Source organism: Pelophylax lessonae (assembly GCF_965119305.1).
Source record: "Pelophylax lessonae genome assembly, chromosome: 5".
Taxonomy (NCBI): Eukaryota; Metazoa; Chordata; class Amphibia; order Anura; family Ranidae; genus Pelophylax; species Pelophylax lessonae.
Window position 1 is genome coordinate 315,791,762 of NC_138772.1, and position 27,419 is coordinate 315,819,180.

A 27,419-nucleotide genomic window follows, 5' to 3' on the forward strand; every position below is an offset into this window, starting at 1 on the left:
CCGATGCACTGTCAGCTCCTCAAGCAATGTTACCAATATGTATAGGAGAAGAGAAAAAACAATCGAATGCTCTCTGTAAGCAGTCAAATAATCTTTAATCCTTGTATGATAAACAACTCACATTTGTGAAGAGAATACAGTGCATATCTGCAGAGTTTGCGAGCGAGCGTGCATCAGATCCACCAACCCGGAAGAGGGAGAGGCGGCCGCGGGTCACGTGACGTCCCCCGCTGTTCAGCTATTCACAGTTTTTTTATTTCATAAATAAATACAAGGCTTCCTCTGAGAGGCAGAGAGCTGGAGAGGTGCATAGAGGACATAAAAATCTCCACCTCAGCCAATCAGAGGAAGCCTGGCTCCACTCTCTCTACAATCCTACGCTGCAGGGAATCCATGCCTCAGAGCTTTTTGCTGAATGATCTGCATAACTGATGCTGCCAATATTGAATTGGGTGGAGATCATGATGTCACCACCATACCACCTCGTCCCACCAAAGAATGCTTTGCAAAATGCAAACTATTCTCTGAATGGTGCCCGTGCTGAGCGAGCAACCTCCTGAGCAGCTACTTGTCACCAGAGGCAATCACTTTAGTAGGAATGTCTACTACAGTGATTTCCAACTTCCACGGGATCTTCCAGGTATGGCATATGTATATATACATATTGGTCCAACTTAACTATGTAAAAATATGCATACCTAAACATCCGCGCTATCTGTCAGAAAGAGTATCACAATATAAACAAGTAAACACAAGAAAATACAATGATATTTTTATCATATATTTATAAATGAAATGTGACCTTGAAGATGTCTTGGAATGTTCTTCGGTTTTAGGTCTTCTTCATAACTATGAATCCTAAATGAATAGAAATAAAATGACTTCTCATGTTTATTTGTATCGAAAAGAAAGATAATCACTTAAATCCTATTACTGTTTACTTACCCACCAAATGCAAAGCATATATTAAAGTCCTACTCCAGGTACAGAAAAAATTACCTCACACTGTACAAGATAAATGTTTGTCAAAGTAGAACTAAACCCTCCTATCCTTTCCAGCCAAGGAAGCTGCCATCTTAGCCTCTGTATGATCTGCAGTTGCCATGATGTTGCACATGTGAATAGTTATGATACTAGCCAATTGATGGCTTGACAGTTTAGTTGATAGCACAAGCAAATGTGACAGTTATCATTCACAGCATGCCTTGAATTTAACTGTTCTGGGAAATCAATGGGTTTAGTTCAGCTTTGAGCTTTGAGCATTTATCCTTGCAGTGTTGGGTGGCCCCACAGCAGGATCTTTTTTATGTGCAAAAACTTACGTTTTAAAATTCAAAAACAGTCAAACTGTAACTAAAAATTACAAAGACAGAAAAACTGCAATTATAGGGGAGTATTTACAAAGCTTTTTTCAGTGTACAAAAACACATAAAACATGTTAAAGCTGTCCGGTTCAGCAGGGACTGGCCGAATTTCAATCCATCAATGGCCATTCTAAATTGAAAACTGTTGACCTAAGGGCCGACTACTATTGAACGGGGCTGTTGGAAATTCTAGCCAGTCAGCTGCAGCTCTGATTAGTGTAGTTTGAAGGTGGGAGAGTCCCTGCTCCTAGAATACAGTGACACAGGAGAGAGGATTCCTCCATCCACCTCAAATGTGTGGATAGGGGGAATGCCTTCAATTTGTGTCTAAGCAGAGAAAACTAGAATGTTTTAATGAATGTAAGTAAGAGGGTACAGTTCACAGTGCAGTAAGTTTGTGCCTTTCTCCTAGTGACAAGACATACTAGATAACCACATACAACAAATCTGTTTTTGAAGGCACATACCATTTAACTTCAGAAGATCCTTTGTTTATTTTCTTCAAATCTGCCTTCAGCTGTTCTGCTCTGTCAGGATACTTAACACACTTTGGTTGAAAAATATTTTTTTTTTCATCTAAAAATAAATAAATAAATAAATAAATAAATATATATATATATATATATTTATACTGTATACACACAAATACACGCACGCACACACTCACACACTACTGTTCAAAAGTTTTAGGCAGGTGTGAACAAATGCTGTAAATTAGGAATGCTTTTAGAAATAGAAGTGTTAAAAGTTTATTTTTTATCAATTATCAAAATGGAAAGTAAATGAACAGAAGAGAAATTCAAATCAAATCAATATTTGGTGTGAGCACCATTTGCCTTCAAAACTGCATTGATTCTTCTAAGTACACTTGCGCACAGTTTTTGAAGGAATTTGGCAGGTAGGTTGTTCCAAACATATTAGAAAACTGACCACAGACCTGTGTATTTATGCTGCCTCAAATCCTTCTGTTTCTTCATGTAATCTCAGACAGACTCAATGATTTTGAGATCAGGGCTCTGTGGGGGTCAAACCGTCACTTCCAGGACTCCTTGTTCTTTACGCTGAAGATAGTTTTTAATGACATTGGCTGTATGTTTGGCCAATCACACGTCTCCTTGATGGTATGGTATGATGGCTAAGTATCTGCCTGTACTTCCCAGTATTGAAGCCATCATTGATCCTAACCAAATCTTAAACTCCAACATCGCTTTTTAACCAGAGGAGGCAAGGGATAATCAATGAGAAAAAAAAATCTTACCAATAGTCATGACATGAGCAACAAAAGACAGAAGGCTCAATAATGATTGTAATTCTTTAATAATAATTTTTATAAGTAAAAAATATTATATCTTAGCTTTGAAACTATCAAACTTAGCCAATGGCAAACCATTAGACTTATCTATACAGGTGTCTAAGAATTCTACGTATATAGTAGTTTGGATAGCGTTTTCAACCCCAAAAACTCACATTAAGAACAAAACAATTTAAGAACAGACCACAGCAAGATGAACTAGAAAGAACAATCAACAAAAGCACCTGATTCGAAAACGACAACCCATTCTAAAAAAAAATCTAGAGAAAGTTTCAAAATAGGAACATGCAAGCAAACAGCGTGTAGGCAATTTGTTAAAAAGGAAAATCTGTCAAATGAAAAAACCCAGCAAAGGAAATTAAGCTGGACAAATGAGTAAATGCCTAAAATGCAAATGTATGCCAGATTTCAAAAGTAGGGCATGTTTACTGCATTGTTTATTTTTTTTTCTAGAGGCTCATTAAAAGTGACAAAGGAAACCGAAAATTAATTGCTATCAATTTGATCATAAAAGTGATTATGAAAAATTACCAAAGCATTTTCTTCTATAGTGTGTACTTAATCCAAAGCACCACATGGTATTTTTCTCTTATTCCAACCATAAAATCATAAAAGTGCATATGGTACATTGGTAACATATAGTGCATTTGATAAAACCGTATAGTGTCACCACTTAGATTGTACAAAGTGCTTTAGTGCTTTTTGTGTGCCAGTGCATCAAGTGCTCAATTATATGCTGTTATATGGGGAAATGTACACCCGTGGATCCCCACTGGGTGTAAATGCTTACCGCACACTTGTAATAGGTAGCTTGATTCCCATCAGATACGGCAGAGTGCTGGGAGTTGTAGTCCCTCCGGATGATGGATGGGAATCGAGCTACCTATTACAAGTGTGCGGTAAGCATTTACACCCAGTGGGGATCCACGGGTGTACATTTCCCCATAAAACAGCATATAATTGAGCACTTGATGCACTGGCACACAAAAAGCACTAAAGCACTTTGTACAATCTAAATGGTGACACTATATGGTTTTATCAAATGCACTATATGTTACCAATGCACCATATGCACTTTTATGATTTTATGGTTGGAATATTTATTGTTTTAAAAACGCACAGCACACAATTTTATTAAAACGCACGGTACATAATTTTTGTGGTAGCGCCGACACCAACAACTTTGCACTTTATCACTTACATACTGCCTCAGAGGCAGGTTGGCGGCAGCTTACACCACCACTTGTAACAGTCTAATAAATATACTGAAAACTCCTTAGAGCTGGCATAAACCTCACCCCCTATATTTTTCTCTTATCTCTGATCCCTCTGATATCATCATGAGTCGCTGATAATACTCTATGCCAACACCACAGCCTGTCAGGAGAGAGCCCAGATTCACTCTCTAGCACACAGCAGGTGACACACAACCTCAGCACTGTATGTTTTTCTATGGGCCTGTGTACAGGGGGTGGGTCCCTTCCTTCATCTCAGTTTGCAGATTACAGAGAACTCTGTGTATGATGTCAGTTCCCTGTCCACTGCTTTCTGCTGCTAAGAAAAATCATTTGATCTGAGTACTTTGAACTAATGTAAAGGAGGATTTGTTATGTAAATGTTCAATTAATCTAAAAGCATCTGATTCCTTTTAGGAAACTATACAAATAAGGATAAATGAAACATAGGAAATGGAAGAAAAAGAAAGTGGTTGGCCATCTGATTGCCATTCATTTCTTACAAAAGCCCTTTACTGTATCTACGACTTTCTTGAAAGAATCAACATGTTTTAGGTTAGATACAACCTTTCCCACCAAAAAAGGAAACTGGAAAGCAAATGTAATACCATCAACAAAAAGATGGGCCTTCTGTTGGTTTTGGTAAATAAAGCCTGTGACGGAACTGATCCACACTGTGCTTGAGTGCTTCCTTCAGTACACTGCTTCCTCCAGTCTTGAACATAGATATCAGATAATTTAGCCGAAATATACAAGACTAACCGACAATAGCTTGTATAAGATCTGGAACCTTTCTTGAACAAACTCACACAGAATATATACCCCACCATGTCAGGTTAGCCTGATTACATTATCGTATGCAGATTAAATTGGAAAGGGTAAACTGGGACCAAACCCTGGGATCACTGACCACAGAGGAAAAATGGGAATGCTTTAGGAACATATTAAGCAAATGCATCTTGCAGTGCATTCCTATGGGAAATAAATTTAGAAGAGACAAAGACAAACCTGGCTGGCTAAACCCTAGCGTTAAAAAACTTATTAGGGGAAAAAAATTGGCCTTCAAGAAATATAAATCAGAGGGCACAGTATCGGCTTTCGAGCAATACAAGGAGGCAAATAAGAAAAGTAAACAAGAAATCAAGATGGCTAAAATCAACTTTGAGAGACAAATAGCGGAGGATAGTAAAAAAAAAAACAAAGAAATTCTTTAAATATATCAACAGCAAAAAAACTAGGGCAGAGCATATTGCACACATAATTAACGATGATGGGAGGATGGTTACAGAGGACACTGAAAAAGCAACCGTGCTGAATGCTTTTTTCTCGTCAGTCTTTACACAGGAAAAGGAGGGGTACACTGACCATGACTGTATGGTTAATAGTAATACACAGGACTTGCCACTATGGCTAACAGAGGGTGAAATCAGGGAAAGGCTGGATAAACTTAACACAAACAAATCACCAGGCCCGGATGGCGTACATCCGAGAGTACTCAAGGAAATCAGTAAGGTTATATCTAGACCACTGTTCCTGATCTTTGCTGACAGTATTAGGACAGGAGATGTACCAGGGGATTGGAGGAAGGCTAACGTGATTCCGATATTCAAAAAGGGCCAGAGGCATATCCCGGGAAATTATAGGCCTGTCAGTTTGACATCAATAATATGTAAACTTCTGGAGGGGATGATAAGGGACTATATCGTAGAGTATGCTAAAGACAACAACATCATCAGCATTAATCAGCACGGGTTTACAAATGGGCGTTCTTGTCAAACCAATCTCTTAACATTCTACGAGGAGGTGAGCTGTGAGCTAGATAGGGGCAGACCAGTGGATGTGGTGTACTTGGATTTCGCTAAGGCGTTTGATACAGTTCCCCACAAGCGCTTAATTTATAAAATAAGGTCTGCAGGTATCGACAGCAGGGTTTGCTCTTGGATACGAAACTGGCTAAAAGGCCGTGTCCAAAGGGTGGTAATAAACAGCGCTTACTCAGACTGGTCTGAGGTAGTAAGCGGGGTGCCCCAGGGCTCAGTCCTGGGACCAACCTTGTTCAATTTATTCATAAACAGCATTGAGGACGGGATCAGTAGTTCGTTATCAGTTTTTGCAGATGACACAAAATTGGCCAGGGCAATAACTACACAGCATGAAGCAGATATCCTACAGAATGACCTGGACAAAATAACGGAGTGGGCAACGACATGGCAAATGAGGTTTAACGTGGAGAAGTGTAAGGTTTTGCATTTGGGGACTAAAAACATAAAAACACAATACACGTTAGGAGGGGAACCCTTGGGGGAATCAAAAATGGAGAAAGATCTGGGAGTCTTGGTTGATGATAGATTAGGCAACAGCATGCAATGTCAAGCGGCAGCTGCCAAAGCCAGCAGAATATTAGCATGCATAAAGAAAGGGATGTATTCCAGAGATAAGACTATAATCCTTCCACTTTATAAAACTCTGGTCCGACCGCATCTGGAGTATTCTGTCCAGTTCTGGTCGCCAGTCCTCAGGAGAGATGTGTTGGAGCTGGAGAGAGTCCAGAGAAGGGCAACTAAACTGATTAGGGGGTTAGAGGACCTTAACTATGAAGAGCGGCTGCAATCGCTCGATTTATTCTCCCTGGAGAAGAGACGTCTGAGGGGGGACATGATAGCAATTTATAAATATCTTAATGGGGATCTCAGCTTAGAAAAAAAACTGTTCATTCGAAGGAATTGCATGAGGACTCGAGGACATACAATGCGATTAGAGGAGAAGCGTTTTAACCTCAGGCAACGAGGAGGGTTCTTTACTGTTAGGGCTACAAGATTGTGGAATTCTCTACCACAAGAGGTGGTTTCTGCGGGTAGTATGGTGGCTTTCAAAAGACTCTTAGACTTACATCTCAAGGATCAGGACATTGAGGGCTATGTGAGATGATTAAAGCCACACACACCTACACAGGTTGAACTGGATGGACTATTGTCTTTATTCAACCTCACCTACTATGTAACTATGTATACAGAAACAGAATTAACATAACTATGGAACGACCAACACAAACAGTAGTCTACTTCCACTCTAGTAACTAATAGCTGAATGTGATTTAAATAACATGGTAAGTCAGCACTAAAACCAGCCTGGGTGACCAGACTGGCCGGCAACAAGGCCTAAACAAAGTACAGTGTCAGTGGCATAGCAGAAAGGCCGGTTGCCTCTTCTCCCAGGGAGGCTGAAGCTGCTGTTGGTGTTGGGCAGAGCTCAGTGATGTTTGGCCCTGATGCCAGCTCTTCTGCTGGAGGCTCACCAGGTTGTTCTTTCTCAGCAGAAAAGTTTATTAAATCCCCAGTCTCTGGAATTGCTGCAAGTCCAGGGCATGGGCAGGTGGCCCTTGGACCCAGTGCCAACACTTTGGCAGGTAACTTATCAATATCATCCCCTGATGAAAAGTCAATTAAATCTGTGATCCGTGGCTGGGAAATGAGGATGGCTTCCTTTTCTCCCCAGCCCTTGAACTGCAGCTGGGAAGATGAGCCAGTTACTCCATATCCCGTACCTTTATCCAGCTTCTGGACAGATGCATTCCTCCATCCAAGCTCATCCTGTGCAGAAACAGGTTAATCAAAGTCAGTAGTCAGTTAACCCCTTCTGATCTGCCATAAGAGCTCCGCTTCCATAGCTACGGGTGCAGGTGAGCAAAGTCCACTGTTACTTGGCCACATTGCGGACTCTTCAGCCAAGATTTCCGGACTGTTGGCTGGTACTTCTGGATAGTCCCAGGCAAAGGGAGCCCAGCCCTGGTGCTGAGCAGAGTCTAGCAGCCGTCTGTAGTATATCTCCAGCTCCCATTCCTGAACGGCCAGAAACTCTATATCTTCCAGTACCCAGAGCACTTCTGAGATGTTTAGTATCTCTTCTCTGTAATCCATGATTTCCTCCAGATCGCTCCCAAAGTTAGGGTCCTCTGACAACTTCCCGTACAACAGTCCCAGGCCACCATAGCCAAATCCTTTCATTGGGCTGTCATCTGCTATCCAAGGGCATGCTTGGTATACATGCCACCGGAGGGCTCTATAGTTCTCTTCCAATGGAATCTCTGCCCAGACAAGCCTGCTTAACTCTGCTGTCTATGTAAAAATATGCATACCTAAACATCAACTCTATCTGTCAGAAGGAGTATCACAATTATAAATAAGTAAACACAAGAAAATACAATGATATTTATATATATAAATGAAATGTGACCTTGATGCTGCCTTGGCTTGTTCTTCTTTTTTAGCTCCTCTTCATCACTATAAATCCTAAAGAATAGAAATAAAATGACTACTCGTGTTTATTTGTATCAAAAAGAAAGAAAATTACTAAAATCATCTTACTGGTAATTTAATTACCAAATGCAAAGCATATATTAAAGTCCTACTCCAAGTACAGAAAAAAATACCCCACACTGTAAAAGTTAAATGTTTGTCAAAGTAAAACTAAACCCTCCTATCCTTTACAGTCAAGGAAGCTGCCATCTTAGCCTGTGTTTGATCTGCAGTTAACATGATGTTGCACATGTGAATAGTTATAATACTAGACAATTGATGGCTTGACAGATCAGCTGATAGCACAAGCAAATGTGACAGTTATCATTCACAACATGCCTTGAATCAGTGTTGCCAACCGCCCGTAGAGTCACGCGCAGCCTGTAAAAACAGGGCACTTTTCTCCTGCCCGTAAATGCCCGTAGAAGAAGAAAAGTGCCCGTAAAACAATGGCTGCGGCGGCATGGTCAGAACTGCGCATGCACGGCACTCAGCTCCGTAAATCCCTGAGTTTGCGGAATCACTGTCGGACAAGACTCCCTTGGACAAGTTCCGCCTGCGCAGTGTGCCCGCTCCGCCTCCTGTGATGTAATTTTTCCCGCCAGTGCGGTCACACCGCCTCCAGCCTATATAGCCAGGAAACCGCCAAGCTGCTTTTGCTGTACGGAGGACCACGTGGACCGTGGTGGGAGCCGAGGCTGGGGAGCGGAGTGGGGTGGACCGGACGGACTCGGAGAACAGACAGAGGCCTGAAGCAGAGCAGACTCACTGGTGGTGGTGGACGGTGGTGATCGTGGTCTAGACTGGTCTGGTGGTGAGTGAGTGGACTGCAAGAAGGATGATTATAAAGGAGGTCAAGTAGAGATTAGGGAAACTTTTTTCTTGTGGAAAGTGTGTAAACTGGACTGGTGTTTTTGGTCTACCCTTACCCTTAAATCTTGTAAAAGCACATTAAGCTGCGGACAGTCCTCTCTCTCTCTGTAGTGGTCTCTCTCTCTCTCTAGTGGTCTATCTCTCTCTCTCTAGTGGTCTCTCTCTTTCTACTCTAGTGGTATCTCTATCTCTCTCTCTCTCGTGGTCCCTTTCTCTCTATCTCTAGTGGTCTCCCTCTCTCTCTCTCCCCCTCTCTCTCTAGTGGTCTCTCTCTCTAATGGTTTCTCTCTCTCCAAAGTGGCCTCTCTCTCTCTTTGGGGTCAAAGCGGTTTGTGGCCTGTATTGGGAACCGTCATTCTGTTTTATACATAGATTTTCCTGGATTCTCCTCCACCCCACTGACCAGCCTGCTCTTTCCAGCCAGCCATCTTGGACCAGCCTGCTCCTTCCAGCCAGCTGTCTTGGGCCAGCCTGCTCCTTCCAGCCAGCCATCTTGGACCAGCCTGCTCCTTCCAGGCAGCAGTCTTGGACCAGCCTGCACCTTCCAGCCAGCCATCTTGAGCAAAGGGCTACCTGCCTGCAAATACCACAGCTACATATTACGGTATTAATATGTACACAACTTGTTTAGTGTTTTTTTTTTCATTTAGGCGCTATATTCTCATTTTAGGTTTTCTCCCTCCTGTTTTTGTATAGGTAAATTTTACTAGACTTGCCGTCTTGCACCAGCCTGCTCCTTCCAGCCAGCCGCCCTGGACCAGCCTGCCCCTTCCAGCCGTCTTGGACCAGCCTGCTCTTTCCAGCTGTCTTGCACCAGTCTGCTCCTTTCAGCCAGCCATCTTGGACCAACCTGCTCCTTCCAGCCTGCCGTCTTGGACTAGCCTGATCCTTCCAGCCAGCTGTTTTGGATCAGCCTGCTCCTTCCAGCCAGCTGTTTTGGACCAGCCTGCTCCTTCCAGCCAGCCGTCTTGCACCAGCCTGCTCCTTGCAGCCAGCCATCTTGGACCAAGTTACTGCCCTGAGAAAAGGGCTACCTGCCTGCAAATACCACAGCTATGTATTACGGTAAGCACACAACTTGTTTTGTGGGGTGTTCCTTATCATTTAGGTGCTATATTCTCATTTTAGGTTTTCTCCCTCCTGTTTTTGTATAGGTAAAATTTACTAGACTTGCCGTCTTTGACCAGCCTGCTCCTTCCAGCCATCCATCTTGGACCAGCCTGCTCCTTCCAGCCATCTAGGACCAGCCTGCTCCTTCCAGCTGTCTTGCACCAGCCTGCTCCTTCCAGCCAGCCGTCTTGCACCAGCTGTTAGGTACCTGTGAGGTAAAATCCTAAGTGAAGCTTGAGTGCTGAGGATTCAGGAGAAAATGTAGTCAGAGAGATCGGGCTGCCAACAGATTGGGCAAAGGGGTATACAAACGAAATCCAAAGAATGGTCAGGCAGGCAGAGGTCAAACACAAGCTGGCAATGAAGTACGGAATCGGCAGGCTGAAGAGGAGTCAAGAATTCAGGCCAAAGTTCCTACACGATAATAAGTCAAAAGCATACAGCACACCCAGGGAGATAATCCAAACAAACGGGCACTGAGTAACAGGAAGTGCTGCCATTTATGGGCTGGTTAAATAAAACATTGTTCACAGCTGGCAGAGCTTCCCAGTGGCACAACAGGCATGGCTGCAGGCTGCGAAACTGGGAACCTCCCGGTTCAAGGACACCCAGGTACATGACAGGGCCCCCTCTCCAATGGACCCCCCCAGGGCCTAGCGAGGCTTAGCGGCAAAGGAGGCATGAAAGTCTCGAATGAGAGCAGAAGCATGTAAATCTTTAGCTGGAACCCAGGAACGGTCTGTGATGGGATATCCTTTCCAATGAACCAGATATTGTAGGCCACGACCCCGCCTTCTAGAATCCAGAATCTTAGAGACTTCAAACTCATGTTGTCCATCAACAAGAACAGGAGGAGGTAGTTGTTGAGTTCTGGAGTAACGATTGATGATTGCCCTTTTAAGGAGAGAGGAAGGCAATTTCAACCGATAGGAGACTGGTCCGACTCTAGCAATTACTCTATAAGGACCAATGAATCGAGGGCCCAATTTGATAGAGGGTTGCTTCAGTCTCACGTACAGTATTTGGTAGACAGCCAAACCCTATCCCCCACCGCATATGGAGGCATATGGCATCTTCGTCTGTTGGAGAAAAGTTCATATCTGCCTGCTGACTTCTGTAGCAATAAGCAAATCTTTTTCCAGTGTAGCAAGATATTTTTCACCCGTTGATCTGCTGCTGGTACACTGGATGAAGGCTGAAGTAGTGGAAAGGTCTGAGGGTGATAGCCTAGGGCTGCATAGAATTGGGTGGAATGCAGGGCACTGCGCCAACGGGAGTTAATGGCGAATTCAGCCAAAGGAAAATACTTAGACCAATTGGAGTGTAACGAGTTGATGTAATGCCGAAAATAGTTTTCAAAGGTCTGCTTCATGCGTTCGGTTTGACCATCTGTTTGCAGGTGATGTGAGGTCGAGAGTGAGAGCGTTACTCCCAGTTTCTTACAAAACACTCTCCAGAATCGGGAAATGAACTGAGATCCATGGTCTGAGATGATATTGGTAGGTATACCATGATGTTTCACAATATAAGAAAGGAAGAGGGTAGACAGAGCTTCCACTGTAGGTAATCCAGAGAGTGGTACAAAATGAGACATCTTTGAAAAGTGATCCACTGTGACCCATATAGCAATCATGCCATCAGATTTGGGTAACTCTGTAATGAAGTCCATAGTTAAATGGGTCCAAGGCTGGTGAGGTGCAGAAAGTGGTTGTAATAGCCCAGAAGGCAATGTTTAAGGTACTTTATTAGCAGCACAGGTTGGACAGACAATCTGTAACATCTCTTTTTATGTGAGGCCACCAAACATGATGCTGGAAGGTCTTAAGAGTGATTGTGACACCAGGATGACCCTGCAACTGTTGGAAAAGACTGAGCTGTAGAGATCTGTGCAACAATCTTGTGAGATGAAATAATATATTGCTCGGTAGGTTGATCTTCTTCAGAAGTACTGTAACAAACTGTCTGGAAAGAGCATCAGCCTTGCTGTTCTTATGAAATGTAGAAAATCCGCGCTTAGGATAATTTTAGATTTCTAATATTTGATATTGGCTGCAGCCTACCTTTATACTATATTCCCTAGAAATATAGTGAGATTGAAGGAAAAAAGGAAGGTGTATGGCGCTGCCAAAATGTGCTGATGGTTCCGTATGTCCAACAAAGATGCTAAATGTATATACGATATCAATCACCACTATAAATAATAAATTAATAAAGTGTCAGGTGCATCATGTGCGTGTCACAAATAGATATGTGCAATAATATAGGGGATCCAACTCTGTGAAGAATAAACATTTGTGCTAAAACCGTGAAGAAAAAATGTATACAAAATAAGTGTAAATTGGTATATATATAATTGATAAGAAGAGATAAATAAAGTGTATGAAATGTAAAAAAATATATATGAATATATAAAAACAGTTGGATCCACTTTAATAAGCTGTGAATATCTACAACCTTATAATTATACAGTACAAAGCATCAGGTATAGCATAAATAAAGTGGACGATGGATGTGTAAATATTATGGCAGCAATAGTCCAAGTATAAATAAGTCCGTAATAACTAAGAAACCTAAAAAGGAGGATAACCCACAATGGTATTAGGGTCCAGAGGTGTACCGATATATGGTGATGAAGACGTCATCATGACGAAACGTACGTAGAGCGTCATTGCACCACATCTGCCCAAGTGGAATGCACATCCGCCCTGTGGAACGCACGGCGTCCCGGAAGTGCGCTATTACTGCTGTTCTTTCATGCTAATACCCTTTTTTCGTTTGTGAGTACCTATTTTTTAATTTCTAATAAAGCATTTTAAAAGCGGTACTACTCTATGTGAGCCTTCTTCCCCCATATATCGGTACACCTCTGGACCCTAATACCAAGGAGCCTGGTTTGCAAGATTCGGGCAGATATTTGGATCACCTAATCACTTTGACGGCCAGTGGAGGAGACCCAGGATTATAGATCCAAGGCCTGATACCCCTGCAGGGGTACATAGCTCTGGTGAGTGCGGTCCAAGGGGTGCGGGGAGCACTGAATGGTCACCAAATACCTGAGCACCTCCAAATATTCATCATTAGAGCACCTGCACTCAAGTCACCTTTGCCCCTTAATTTAGGAAAAGTTTTTTTACCATTGTGGGACTATCCTCCTTTTTAGGTTTCTTAGTTATTACGGACTTATTTATACTTGGACTATTGCTGCCATAATATTTACACATCCATCGTCCACTTTATTTATGCTATACCTGATGCTTTGTACTGTATAATTATAAGGTTGTATACATACGGAACCATCAGCACATTTTGGCAGCGCCATACACCTTCCTTTTTTCCTTCAATCTTGCTGTTCTTATGCCCATGGGCATAAGAAAGGACAAAATTAAAATGCAAGAAGAACAGAGCCCATCGAGCTTGACGTGAATTCAAACGTTTAGCAGTCTGAAGATACAGCAAGTTTTTATAGTCCGTCAGGATAGAAAAAAGCTTTAGAGCCCCTTCCAGAAGATGTCGCCATTCGGTTAAGGCAAGTTTTATAGCCAGTAGTTCTCGATTCCCAACATCGTAATTCATCTCCGCTGGAGAAAACTTTGTAGAAAAAAGCCACTGGATGAATTTTACCAGTATTAGGTTGTCTCTGGGACAACACGGCACCTGCTCCTGCCTCAGAGGCATCAACCCTTAACTATGTACTGGAGATCAGGGTTTGAATGCTGAAGAATTGGAGCCTTGCTGAACATACCTTTTAAAAGCTGGAAAGCTGATTCTGCTTCTGAGGGCCAGAGTTTGCAATTGGTGCCTTTCCTAGTCATAGAAGTAAGGGGGTAGTTATGGAGACAAAACCCTTGATGAAGCGCCTGTAGTAATTTGCGAATCCTAGAAAGCTTTGGAGTCCCTTCAAAGTGGTCGGTTGGGGTCATTGCAAGACAGCAGAGAGTTTCTGTGGGTCCATTTGGAAACCGACACTATTTATGATGTATTCAAGAAAAGATATCTGGTTTTGATGAAAACTGCACTTCTCAATCTTTGCATAAAGGTGGTTTTCTCTGAGTCGCTGTAATACGTGCCTTACATGTGAGCAGTGCTCAAGGTGAGTCCTCCAAAAAAATTAAATATCATCCAGGTCATGAAACTATCATGAAAATATCATGAAACTGTTGCTGAAGTCATGGAAAATGTCATTCATGAAACGTTGGAAGACAGCAGGGGCGTTACAGAGTCCAAATGGCATAACCAGATATTTATAGTGTCCATTGCGGGTGTTGAAAGCTGTCTTCCACTCGTCTCCCTCTATAATTCGAACCAGATTATAAGCTCCTCGGAGGTCAAGCTTGGTGAAGATAACGGCTCCCTTAACCATATTAAATATTTCCAGAATAAGAGGCAATGGGTAGGAGTCTTTTACAGTGATCTGATTTAACCCTCCATAGTCTATGCATGATGGAAGACCCCCCATCCTTCTTTTTGACAAAGAAGAAACCTGCCCCTACCGGAGAAGAAGAGGGTCAAATAAAACCTCTTTCCAAGTTGTCCTTGACATATTCCTCCATGGACTTTTGTTCAGGCAGAGACAGGGGATAGGTCCTTCCTTTGGGAAGAGGTGCTCCAGGGATCAGATTAGTCACACAGTCAAAAGAACGATGTGGAGGTAAAACCTCTGCCTTTTTCTGCAAATTCATGGTATTCATGAAGCAAGGTAGGAGGGATGGCTGCGGAAACCAACAGACAACCAGAAAGTCTTGTGGGTCGAGATTAACAGTTCAAATAACAGGAAGACACCCAAGAGGTTAATTCTCCCTTTACCCAATCAAAGGAAGGGTTGTGTTGTTGTAACCAAGGGTAGCCAAGGATAACAGCCAGAAGTGGGGAATCAATAAGAGACAATGATTTCCTCTTTATGGAGTGCCCCTACCTGAAGGGTGATTGTGATGGTCTCAAGCTATACTAGGACATCTCTAAACGTCTGTCCATTCAAGGTGGTAATGCTCAGGGGTCTAGACTTTGGAACAAATAAGATGTTATTTTCTTTAGCAAAAGTTTAATCCAGGACTATATCAGCAGCTCCCGAATCTACAAAAGCCTCACAGGAGACAAGTTTGGAGGCTAAGTGGAAGATTGCCAGTACAGTAATCTTGGTTTTGGAGGAAGTGCTTGTAAGGTCTAACCCAGCTCCTCCGACACTGGTTAGACCCTGCCTTTTACTGGACGGGCTGGGCAAGCAGATAGCAAATGTCCTTTAAGTCCACAGTACAAGCATAAGCCCAATACACGCCTTCTTTGTCTCTCCGACTCTGAGAGGTGGAGATGGCTGACTTCCATGGGTTCCACAGGAGACTTGGATTCAACAGAAATTTCAGGTTCAGGCTGACGTGGTGCTTGGAAGTTAGGGGCCAAGCGATATACTGGCCTTGGAAGCTTACGAATTCTAAATCTTTCCTGGCACCTTTCATGACACCAGAGATCCAGAAGAACACACAACTCTATGAATTTTTCAAGATCTTCTGGGGAGTCCTTATAGACCAATTCATCCTTAATGCAATCTGCAAGACCTTTACGGAAAGCTGCACGTAATGCCCCTGAGTCCCATTTGGTCTAAGCCGCCTGGGTACGGAACTCAATAGCATACTGTGCCACAGTCCTGGTACCTTGTTGTATGTCCAAAAGTGAGCACTGCAAAAGCTCTATCTAACTTGTCAAAAACAGTCTGAAGAGAAGCTAGAAATCTATCAGCGTCTTGCAGCACAGGATCATTGCATTCCAAGTAAGGAGAGACCCATGCCAGGGCATTCTCTTTTAACAATGAAATTACAAATGTCACTTTGGCAGAAGAAGTACTGAAAGCCCCAGGGTTGTTGCGGAAGTGCAAACAACAAACGTTTAACAAACCTCTGCAGTCCTCTGTATCACAACAAAACTTTTCAGGTAAGGGAAGTGTGAGTGGGACAGAAGAGGTGGGTTGGATTGGAGCAGGAGTCTGGACAGATACAGAGGAGCCAGGCAAACAAGACTTTAGCATAGCACAAAGTTCATCTAGCTTATCGTCCAGAGGAGAAATGTGCTGTTCATGAGCTCCAATCAATTGTCCCTGACGCATAAGCGCCTTAACAATCTCAAGCAGGGTCCACTGTCATTATGGCCCATTTGTTATGATAGGTACCTGTGAGGTAAAGTCTGAAGTGAAGCTTGAGTGCTGAAGATTCAGGCGAAAACGTAGTCAGAGAGATTGGCCCGGCAATCAGATCGGGCAAAGCGGTATACAAACGAAATCCAAAGAATGGTCAGGCAGGCAGAGGTCATACACAAGCTGGCCGTGAAGTATGAAATTGGCAGGCTGAAGAGGAGTCAAGAATTCAGGCAAAAGTTCATACACGATAATCAGTCAAAGAGCATACAGCACACCCAGGGAGTAACAGGAAGTGCTGCTATTTATGGGCTGGTTAAATTGTACATTGTTCGCTGCTAGTGAGGGGCTAGTGAGTCCAAGGCAAAGCAACAGGCTGGAAAATCACTGCAAAGACTCCAGAGCTTCCATGTGGCACAACAGGCAAGGCTGCAGGCTGTGAAACTGGGAACCTCCTGGTTCATGGACAGCAAGGTACATGACAGCAGCCTGCTCCTTCCTGCCATCTTGGACCAGTCTTCTCCTTCCAGATTTCTTGCACCAGCCTGATCCTTCCAGCCAGCTGTCTTGGTCCAGCCTGCTTCTTCCAGCAGTCTTGGAACAGCCTGCTCCTTCCAACCAGCCGTCTTGCACCAGCCTGCTCCTTCCAGCCTGCCGTCTTGCACCAGCCTGCTCCTTCCAGCCTGCCGTCTTGCACCAGCCTGCTCCTTCCAGCCAGCCGTCTTGCACCAGCCTGCTCCTTCTAGCCAGCTGTCTTGCACCATGCTGCTCCTTCCAGCCAGCCGTCTTGGACCAGGCTGCTCCTTACAGCCAGCCGTCTTGGACCAGCCTGCTCCTTCCAGCCAGCCGTCTTGGACCAAGTTACTGCCCTGAGAAAAGGGCTATCTGCCTACAAATACCACAGCTACATATTATGGTAAGTACACAACTTGTTTTGTGGGGTGTTTTTTATCCTTTAGGTGCTATATTCTCATTTTAGGTTTTCTCCCTCCAGTTTTTGTATAGGTAAATTTTACTAGACTTACCATCTTGCACCAGCCTGCTCCTTCCAGTCATCCATCTAGGGCCACCAGCCTGCTCCTTCCAGGCATCTTGGACCACCAGCCTGCTCCTTCCAGGTGTTTTGGACCACCAGCCTGTTCCGTCTAGGCGTCTTGGACCACCAGCCTGCTCCTTCCAGCCATTTTGGACCAGCCTGCACCTTCCAGCCATCTGGGACCAAGTTCGACTTGGCTACCTGCCACCTGCCCAAGAATTCCACAGCTAAAACTCTTGTGAGCATACACTACAGCTACATCTTATGGTAAGTACACTATTTAGTTTTTGTTGTGTTTTTGGTTTTTAGCATTTAGTTGCTATGGGGAGAATTCATCAAAACTGGAGCAGCCAGAATCTGGGGCAGTTGTTTATGGCAACCAATCAGCTTCTATCTTTTATCTTCAAAGCTTAACACAGCAAGCTGAAGATAGATGCTGATTGGCTGCCATCCACAGCTGCTCCAGATTCTGGCTGATCCAGTTTTGATAAATTCCCCCCTATGTCACATTTCAGGTTTTTCTCCTTCCTGTTTTGTATAGGTTGATTTTCCTGAACTCTCATCCACCACCGTGACCTCTGCTATTGACTCCCAAGGCCGTCTTCTGGACTGGAAAGTATCAATTTGCAAGCCTTTTTTTTTTTTTCGGTTTACACACCGATCAATTTTTGTGGATTTTTTTTGGGTTCTCCCCTAGAAATCAACATATTGAGAAGATAGCCAGCTGTATGGCTCTACAGCCGACACCACAACCACCACAACCTGAATAGAGAAAATGATCTACAAAACTGTAAGGGGTTTTTGTATTATACTAACACCACACACATTTTAAAGAAAATGGGCAACACATAGACAATGTGATTTTTTTTTTTTGTAGACCCCCACCTGCAGAACTTCACATGTGATGCCTCTCAGTGCTATTAAACTTTCCTTAAGTTCCTGTGATCAGTTAGCATGAACAGCTTGGTTTGTTTTCCTCAGGCAGGCATCTGCAGCACACAAGGTGTTTTTTATGTGCTAGCTCGCCTTGTAATCAACACCTTTCAGGGCTTCTGATAGTTGTAGGTTGCACTGTCTGTACTCTGCAGTTCCACTTTAAACATGGAAGAGTCACCACCTCATGCAAAGAAACCTCACAAAAAATAGTACATTATCTTGCACAAAAAAATTTGCCATTAAGTTTGTTAGATGATCTTACTGATAATGTCACTGACTGGTTTCCAGACTCCAAAATAGCCAAATCCATCAACTGTAAGCAAACTAAAGGTTCCATGTTGGTTAAGAATGTCATTGCTAAGTGTCTCAAAGAGGAGTTGTGCAAAAGACTTACGTACATATTGTCACTTTTCATTACTGATTGACGAAACTACTGACATATCAACAAGCAAAAAAATAGCTATGGTTGTCATTTATTTTGATGATGAAGCTGGTAGAACCCAATACAAGTTCTACCACCTCCTTGATCTCACTAAAGCAACTGCTGATTCTATTTTTGAGCATATTAACTACTTAAGAACCAAGCCCATTTTTGACACATGTTGTTTACAAGTTAAAATGAGTAGTTTGGAGGAAGAGGCGGTGGTCGCACAGAGCCACCAGCACAGCAGAAGAGGGAGCAGGGTGCAAAAGCGGAGCGGCCGTGCCCTAGACGCTACGCCTGCTACTGCCCAATGCAGCAAGTGACCGAGAACACCAAAGCCAGCTAAAAGGAGTTCCCTAGCATGGCAGTTCTTCAGACAATGTGATGATGACAGGACATGAGTGGTTTGCAATCAGAGCCTGAAGCGAGGCATAAACCTTCTCAACCTGAGCACAACCTGCATGACCAGGCATCTAAGTGCAAAGCATGAGCTGCAGTGGAGTGCACACCCCAAAAACCAAGAAAGGTCTCTGGCTCCTCCTGCTTCCTCTTCTGCTGCTGCAGTCTCGGCCTCTTCATCCACCTCTGTAGTGACAGTGGCACCTGCCACCCCGCAAACAGAGGATCCGCCAGCAACACCACCACCTGGGTCACCAACAACCATCTCTACAATGTCCCGTGGAAGCGTTCAGCTTTCTATCTCCCAAACATTGGAGTGGAAGCTCCCCCCTACCCACCCGCGATCCCTGGCCCTGAATGCCAGCATTTCAAAATTCCTTGCCTTTGAAATGCTGTCATTCCGTCTGGTGGAGACGCAGTTTTAAAAGCCTTATGGTGGTGGCTGTCCCACAGTACGTCATGCCCAGCCGCCACTACTTTTCCACGCAAGCCATCCCTTCCCTGCATAACCAAGTAGGTGACAAAATCAGGTGTGCACTGCGCAACGCCATCTGTGGCAAGGTCCACCTAACTACGGATACGTGGACAAGTAAGCACGGTCAGGGACGTTATATCTCCATAACAGCACACTGGGTAAATGCAGTGACGGCTGGGCCTGAGGCAGATAGCAGTTTGGCGCATGTCCTTCCAACACCGAGGATTGCAGGGCGCCTCAGTTTGCCTCCTGTTCCTAACTTCTCCTACTCCGCTTCCTCATCCTCTACCGCCTCCTCTTTCGGTCAGCGTAACACCTTCACCACCAACTTCAGCACAGCCAGGGGTAAACGACAGCAGGCAGTTTTAAAACTTGCCTGTTTGGGGGAAAAACCACACACCGGAGTTACGGAGGGGCATTCAACAGCAGACCGATGAGTGGTTGCTGCCAGTGAGCCTCAAGCCCGGTCTGGTGGTGTGCGATAACGGGCGAAATCTCGTAGCAGCTCTGGGCCTAGCCGGTTTGACACACTTCCTTCGTCTGGCTGAATTTGGTGGTGCAGAGGTTCCTTAGAAATTACCCCGATATGTAAGAGCTGCTGCAGAAAGTGCGGGCCGTCTGTGCGCACTTTCAACGTTCTCACCCTGCTGCTGCTCGCCTGTCAGCACTGCAGCGTACCTTCGGACCTCCCGCTCACCGCCTCATATGTGACGTGCCCACAAGGTGGAACTCCACCTTGCACATGCTGGCAAGACTGTGCGAGCAGCAGCAGGCCATAGTGGAGTTTCAGCTGCAGCACGCACGCGTGAGTCGCTCTGCGGAACAGCACCACTTCACCATCAATAACTGGGCCTCCATGCGAGACCTGTGTGCCTTGTTGCGCTGTTTTGAGTACTCCACCAACATTGCCAGTGCCGATGACGCCGTTCTCAGCTTAACTATCCCACTTCTATGCCTTTTTGAAAAAACACTTTGGGCGATGATGGAAGAGGATGTGGCACAGGATGAGGAAGAGGTATCATTTCCAAGGCTTTCAGGGCAGTCATTCGCAAGTGGCTCCGAGGGTGGGAACCTGCACCCACAAACGCCAGGGACACAATTGTCCAGCAGGGGCACAGTTCTGGAGGATGACAAGGATGAGGAGGAGGAGATGGAGGAGGATATGGAACCATGTTCAGAGCAGGGTGGCACCCAGGCCAGCTCATGGCCATCACTGGTGCGTGGCTGGGGGGATACGGAGGACAAAGAGGATACACCTCCCACAGAGGACAGCTTTTTGTTGCCTCTGGGCAGCCTGGCACACATGCTGCAGTGTCTCCGCAACGACCGCCGAGTTTCCCACATTGTAACTTGTGCCGATTACTGGGTGGCCACCCTTCTGGATCCCCATTACAAGGACAACCTACCGTCCTTAATTCCCTCACTGGAGCATGATCAGAAGATGCGCGAGAACAAGCGCACACTGGTAGACGCGCTGCTGGTGGCATTCCCACCTGACAGCGGGGGCACAGTGGAAGCACAAGGCCAAGGCAGAGGAGGAGGAAGAGGTCACCAACTCAGCCAGATCACCGCCAGCACCTCAGAAGGCAGGGTTAGCATGGCCGAAATGTGGAAAAGCTTTGTCAGCATGCCACAAGGCAGCATTTCACTAACATGGTGGAGCAGTATGTGTGCACACGCCTAGACGTACTGTATGACGGGTCTGCCCCCTTCAACTTCTGGGTCTCCAAGTTGGGCACATGGCCTGAGCTTGCCCTTTACGCCTTGGAGGTGCTGGCCTGCCCTGCAGCCAGTGTATTATCTGAACGGGTATTTAGCACGTCTGGGGGCGTTATCACAGACAAGTGCAGCCGCCTGTCCAGAGCCAATTTGGACAAGCTCACGTTCATTAAAATGAACCAGGCATGGATCCCACAGGACTTGTCTGTACCTTGTGCAGAATAGACATGTATACCAGCCTTACCCAGCCATCGTTGTATTTGATCTTTCTTACTCTTTTGGGGTGTACCCTAATTTAAAAAAAAATGAATTAAAAACCAAAACCAGTGTTGGCTACCTCGTCCTCCTCCTCCACCGCAGCCGCTTCCACCTACACCGCCATATCCACCACCACCTCAACCTCCTACTCCATATGGGCCTCGTCCTCCTCCTATATCATTCAAGATTATTATTTTTTATTTTTATGTTTTTTATGTTATTTTAAGTTATTTCTCTAGCCACATTTGTTTGCAGAGCACTTGCCATGCTCTTAAGATGATTGCGTTGCCATTTGCAGCCCTCTAGCCCTTTTCATGTTTGTTTTAGAGCCATTTTAGTGCTCAAAAGTTCGGGTGACCATTGACTTCAATGGGGTTCGGGATCGGTGTAAAGTTCGGGTTAAGTCCGGGTCACGAACCTGGACTTTTTTTTCAAGTTTGGCCGGACCAGCCGAACCCGGACATCCAGGTCTTCGATCAACTCTACTGAAAAGTCTTATGGGCTACTTTATAAGGCCAGACCTGTAGGTTTGCATTCAAAATGATGCACTGATTCAGTTTGACCACACTAATAGTGCAAACTTCAAATTGACAGATGTAATTTTTATTGCATACTAAACAAGAGAACATTTATCTACAGTAGATCATTTGTCAGCTGTTCAAGGACAAAGATGTGGTGGTGGTGGAGGAAGTAGAATGACTGCGTAAGATCCATTTGATTACTTTCAAATGTACAACACATTTTAGAAGACAGAAATATTCTGTTCTGTTACATTTTTAAAACATGGATTACTGTTTACATTGTAAAAATGATAGGGATAACTGTCTCCACAAAAGCTGCTAAATGTGTCTTTGGTCAAAAAGTAATTTTGCTTCAGTTTTTCGAAGAATTTATCTGTCACTATGTTAGGAAAGTTCACACTTTGTTCTATTGTCAAAGGGGCAAAAATGACACATTTACAAAATAGCAGTTGTCAGTGGAACAGGAGGTGAAGTAAAACCTTCACATGGGGACACCTAGTCCATTGTCCGTTGTGCACTGCTGTAAGGTAGAAAGAACATTCTTTCTTGCTATTTTGTAAAAATGCATTACTTTTGCCAGTTTATTCGTTGAAAAGACTGTTTGTATTTATTGCTGTCTGTGACCAAGACTAGTGATATGTATTCTCAATTTTTGTCATGTTTACTTCTATCACCAAAAGCAAACTTAATTCCAGAACAGACATACAAAGGTAAATCTTCAGAATTTTGTGGACATAAATTCTGGTGATCCTGTCGGCTACCAGAGATTTCACCTTACTTTCTGTGGTGGCCATGGCATGGAACAGAAATTAGGGGAAATCTTTCCAGTTGGATATACAGTGGGTATAGAAAATAATCTTCCCTCTTTAAAAATACAATTTTTGTTGCTTTGCAGGCTGAAATTAAGACAGTCAGATTTTGTTTTATCCAGCTGTATTTACTTATAGCACCCAAGTGAAACATATACCACCAGCATGTCAGAAAATAAAACAGAATCATTGAGTTGGAAAAAAATCGCACACACCCTTGTGTCAATAGAGTCTAGAGATTTGCAAAGTTAGTAGAGAGACATAGCCCAACAGATCAAAATGACACAAAGGAGTGGTTCTTTTTACAACTCAGTGCTTCTGTTTGATATTTTTTAGTAATATGTTTGTGTTTTTGGCTGGCATCTTCTAAGAGGGGATGTTACTGGGGGTCCCCACTGACAACCAGTGTAAGAGGGGATGTTACTGGGGCTCCCCACTGACAACCAGTGTAAGAGGGGATGTTATTGGGGCTCCCCACTGGCAGGTAATGTAAGAGGGGATGTTACTGGGGCTCCCTTCCCACTGACAACCAATGTAAGAGGATGTTACTGGGGCTCTCCATTAACAACCAGTGTATGGGATGCTACTGGGGGAAGACTCTGATGTAAGAGGAAACTTTAATGTAAAGGGGAACTCTAAAGAGGGCCCTGCATATGTCTTCATTTCAGGCTGCAAAGCAACAAAATGCGATTATTTTAAAAGGGGGTGATTCTTTTCTATAACCAATGCAGGTGACAAACATGATGGGTTATATTAACCCGCTCTTACTATATCAAAAATAACATAAATATTATTTTACCTTGAAACCTCCCCTAAAACACATTGGGAATTGCATATTGTATGTTTTTGTGACATAAATACTGAAATTTGCACTTAAAAATTAAATTTTTGTAAGTTTTTGTAAGAAATGCCAGTAAAAACTTGGCTGTGCCACTAAATTTTGGGTGTCGTGTCAGTAAATTTTAATCTGGTAAGTTGGCAACACTGCCTTGAATTTAACTGTTTTGGGAGACAGTTAAAATCAGTGGGTTTAGTTCCACTTAAGGCTACATGTACACTAGCCTACCCTGACCACAGCTATGGAAAAATGCAAAACGCGGCAAAAACGCAAACCGTCTTTTTTCCGCGATTTGCATTTTCCCATGGCCGGAGGTCAAAACGTTCCCATCTCCTGAATATGATTCTTCTGTGTTCAGGAGAGGGAGGTTGAAGCTCACCTAAAGGCGTCAGATTCTAAACTCTGCTAAAAGCCTGTGTGTACATAGACACAGAGGCTTTTATAAAGTTGAGTTTAGGAGCTTTGGCAAAAAAAAAACCAAAAGCTGCCAGGAGCTGTTAGTGAACATGTAGCCTTAAAGTGGAACTAAACCCACCTGAACTTTACAGCCAAGGAAGTTTCCATCTTAGTCTCAGTTTGATTTGCAGTTGCCATGGTGCTGCACATGTGATCAGTTATGACGCCTGCCATTTGATTGATGATATGACAGTTTGGTTGAGGGCAAAAGCAAACGTGACAGGCATAATTCACGGCATGCCTTGAATTTAACTGTTCTGGGAAATCAATGGTTTTAGTTCAGCTTTGAGTTGAGCGTTTATCCTGCAGTGTTGGGGGCCCCACTGCAGGATTTATTTTTGTGCATTAAAGCGGAGTTCCACCCAAAAGTGGAACTTCTGCTTTAAATAGTCCTAACCCCCTGACATGCCACATTTGGCATGTCATTTTTGGGGGGGGGGGGGAGCGGGTACCTAGTTTTGACATGTACCCGCTCCCACTTCCGCTCGGAGCGCCGCGGCGCCCTGAGCGGAAGTTCTCCTCTCTCCCTCCCTCCCTGCAATCTTCTGGGACATGTCAGAGGTCCCAGAAGATTGCCGGTCAATCACGACGCATAGCGCAACTCGCGCATGCGCAGTGCGTACCCGGCTGTGAAGCCGCAAACTGTCACAGCCGGGTGCCCACATCAGTGATGCCGGCGCCGCGGAGCAGAGAGGGAGAAGACGGCGCATCGCTGGACCGTGGGACAGGTGAGTGTGCGGTTAGGCTGGAACTCCGCTTTAACTTAGGTTTTACAATTCCTAAAAACAGTCACACAATGTATAAATTACAAAGAAAGAAAAACTGCACATATAGGGGAATATTTACAAAGGTTTTTTCAGTGTACAATAACACATACAACATGTTAAAGCTGTCTAAATTGACTGAATATACCTGATGGAAGACACCTAAAGCTGGCCATAAATAGATATAAAATCTGCCGGTTCAACAGGGACTGGCCGAATTTTAATCCATCAATGGCCATTCTAATTTGAAAGCTGTTGATCTAAGGACCAACTACTAACGGGGCTGTTGGAAAATCTAACCAGTCAGCTGCAGCTCTAATTAGTGTGGTTTGAAGGCGGGAGAGTCCCTGCTCCTAGAATACAGTGATACAGGAGAGAGGATTCCTCCATCCACCTCCAATGTGTGGATAGGGGGAATGCCTTCAATTTGTGCCTAAGCAGAGAAAACTAGAAATGTTTTAATGAATGTAATTAGGAGGGTACAATTCACAGTGTAGTAAGTTTGTGTTCTTTCTCCTACTAACATGACTTATATTACCAGTGGCGGCCCGTGCATAGGGGGCGCCAGGGCGCCGCACCCCTACCCCTAAAAAAAAGAAAAAAAAAAAAATGACAATGCGAACAAATAAAGTTTTACAAAAAAAAAATTGGGTTCGCCGGCCTCTGTAATGGAAGTGGTGGCTAGGGGGGGGGGGGGGGGTTACGTCCCAGAAGAGGCGCAGATCGGCAGCCTTCTGGGGGCGTAACCCGATCGCAAGTCCTTGCGATTGGACACCCCCACTTTCGGATATCCTGGCTGTGATTGGTCCAGTCTCCAGGACATCCGATCCCTGACGTCACAATGGGGGAGGTGCCGGTGCGTGAGTCAGTCACTCACCGTCACCGCCGCTCGGAGGACGAGGGAGAAGCCGCTCTCCTTCCCGCCGCCGCCGCCGCCACAGAGAGGACGGACTGGATCGAGGAGGGAAGAACCCGCCGCCGCCAGGTAAGTGCATTAAATTGAAGGGAGCACGCACGCTGGTCTCTGCATTGATTGGGGGACAATGCTGTGGGCACTCTGCATTTATTGGGGGACAATGCTGTGGGCACTCTGCATTTATTGGGGTACAATGCTGTGGGCACTCTGCATTTATTGGGGTACAATGTATTGGGGGACAATGCTGTGGCACTCTGCATTTATTGGGGTACAATGCTATGGGCACTCTGCATGTATTGGGGTACAATGCTGTGGGCACTCTGCATTTATTGGGGTACAATGCTGTGGCACTCTGCATTTATTGGGATACAATGCTGTGGCACTCTGCAATCATTGGGGTACAATGCTGTGGGCACTCTGCATTTATTGGGGTACAATGCTGTGGCGCTCTGCATTTTTTGGGATACAATGCTGTGGCACTCTGCAATCATTGGGGGACAATGCTGTGGGCACTCTGCATTTATTGGGGGACAATGCTGTGGGCACTCTGCAATCATTGGGGTACAATGCTGTGGCGCTCTGCATTTATTGGGGTACAATGCTGTGGCACTCTGCAATCATTGGGGTACAATGCTGTGGGCACTCTGCATTTATTGGGGTACAATGCTGTGGGCACTCTGCAATCATTGGGGTACAATGCTGTGGCACTCTGCAATCATTGGGGTACAATTCTGTGGCACTCTGCAATCATTGGGGTACAATGCTGTGGCACTCTGCAATCATTGGGGTACAATTCTGTGGCACTCTGCAATCATTGGGGTACAATTCTGTGGCACTCTGCAATCATTGGATTACAATTCTGTGGCACTCTGCAATCATTGGGGTACAATTCTGTGGCACTCTGCAATCATTGGGGTACAATTCTGTGGTACTCTGCAATCATTGGGGTACAATGCTGTGGGCACTCTGCAATCATTGGGGTACAATGCTGTGGGCACTCTGCATTTATTGGGGTACAATGCTGTGTCACTCTGCAATCATCGGGGTACAATTCTGTGGCACTCTGCAATCATTGGGGGACAATACTGTGGCACTCTGCAATCATTGGGGTACAATGCTGTGGGCACTCTGCAATCATTGGGGTACAATGCTGTGGTGCTCTGCAATTATTGGGGTACAATGCTGTGGCGCTCTGCATTTATTGGGGTACAATGCTGTGGCACTCTGCAATCATTGGGGTACAATGCTGTGGCACTCTGCAATCATTGGGGTACAATTCTGTGGCACTCTGCAATCATTGGGGTACAATGCTGTGGCACTCTGCAATCATTGGGGTACAATTCTGTGGCACTCTGCAATCATTGGGGTACAATTCTGTGGCGCTCTGCAATCATTGGAGTACAATTCTGTGGCACTCTGCAATCATTGGGGTACAATTCTGTGGCACTCTGCAATCATTGGGGTACAATGCTGTGGCACTCTGCAATCATTGGGGTACAATTCTGTGGCACTCTGCAATCATTGGGGTACAATGCTGTGGGCACTCTGCAATCATTGG

At 44.6% G+C, this 27,419-nt stretch overlaps 1 protein-coding gene across 1 annotated transcript in view; it reads right to left on the bottom strand.

The window, feature by feature from the left end:
- Positions 1 to 27,419, bottom strand: part of LOC309556499 (uncharacterized protein) — a gene marked incomplete at its 3' end in the record, with an annotated part of 109,115 nt that overhangs the window by 38,474 nt on the left and 43,222 nt on the right. Inside the window, exon 5 of the mRNA XM_082258949.1 lies at positions 8,145 to 8,200. Coding sequence (XP_082115075.1) covers positions 8,145 to 8,200 — 56 coding nt within the window. The remainder of the gene's footprint in view (positions 1 to 8,144; positions 8,201 to 27,419) is intronic.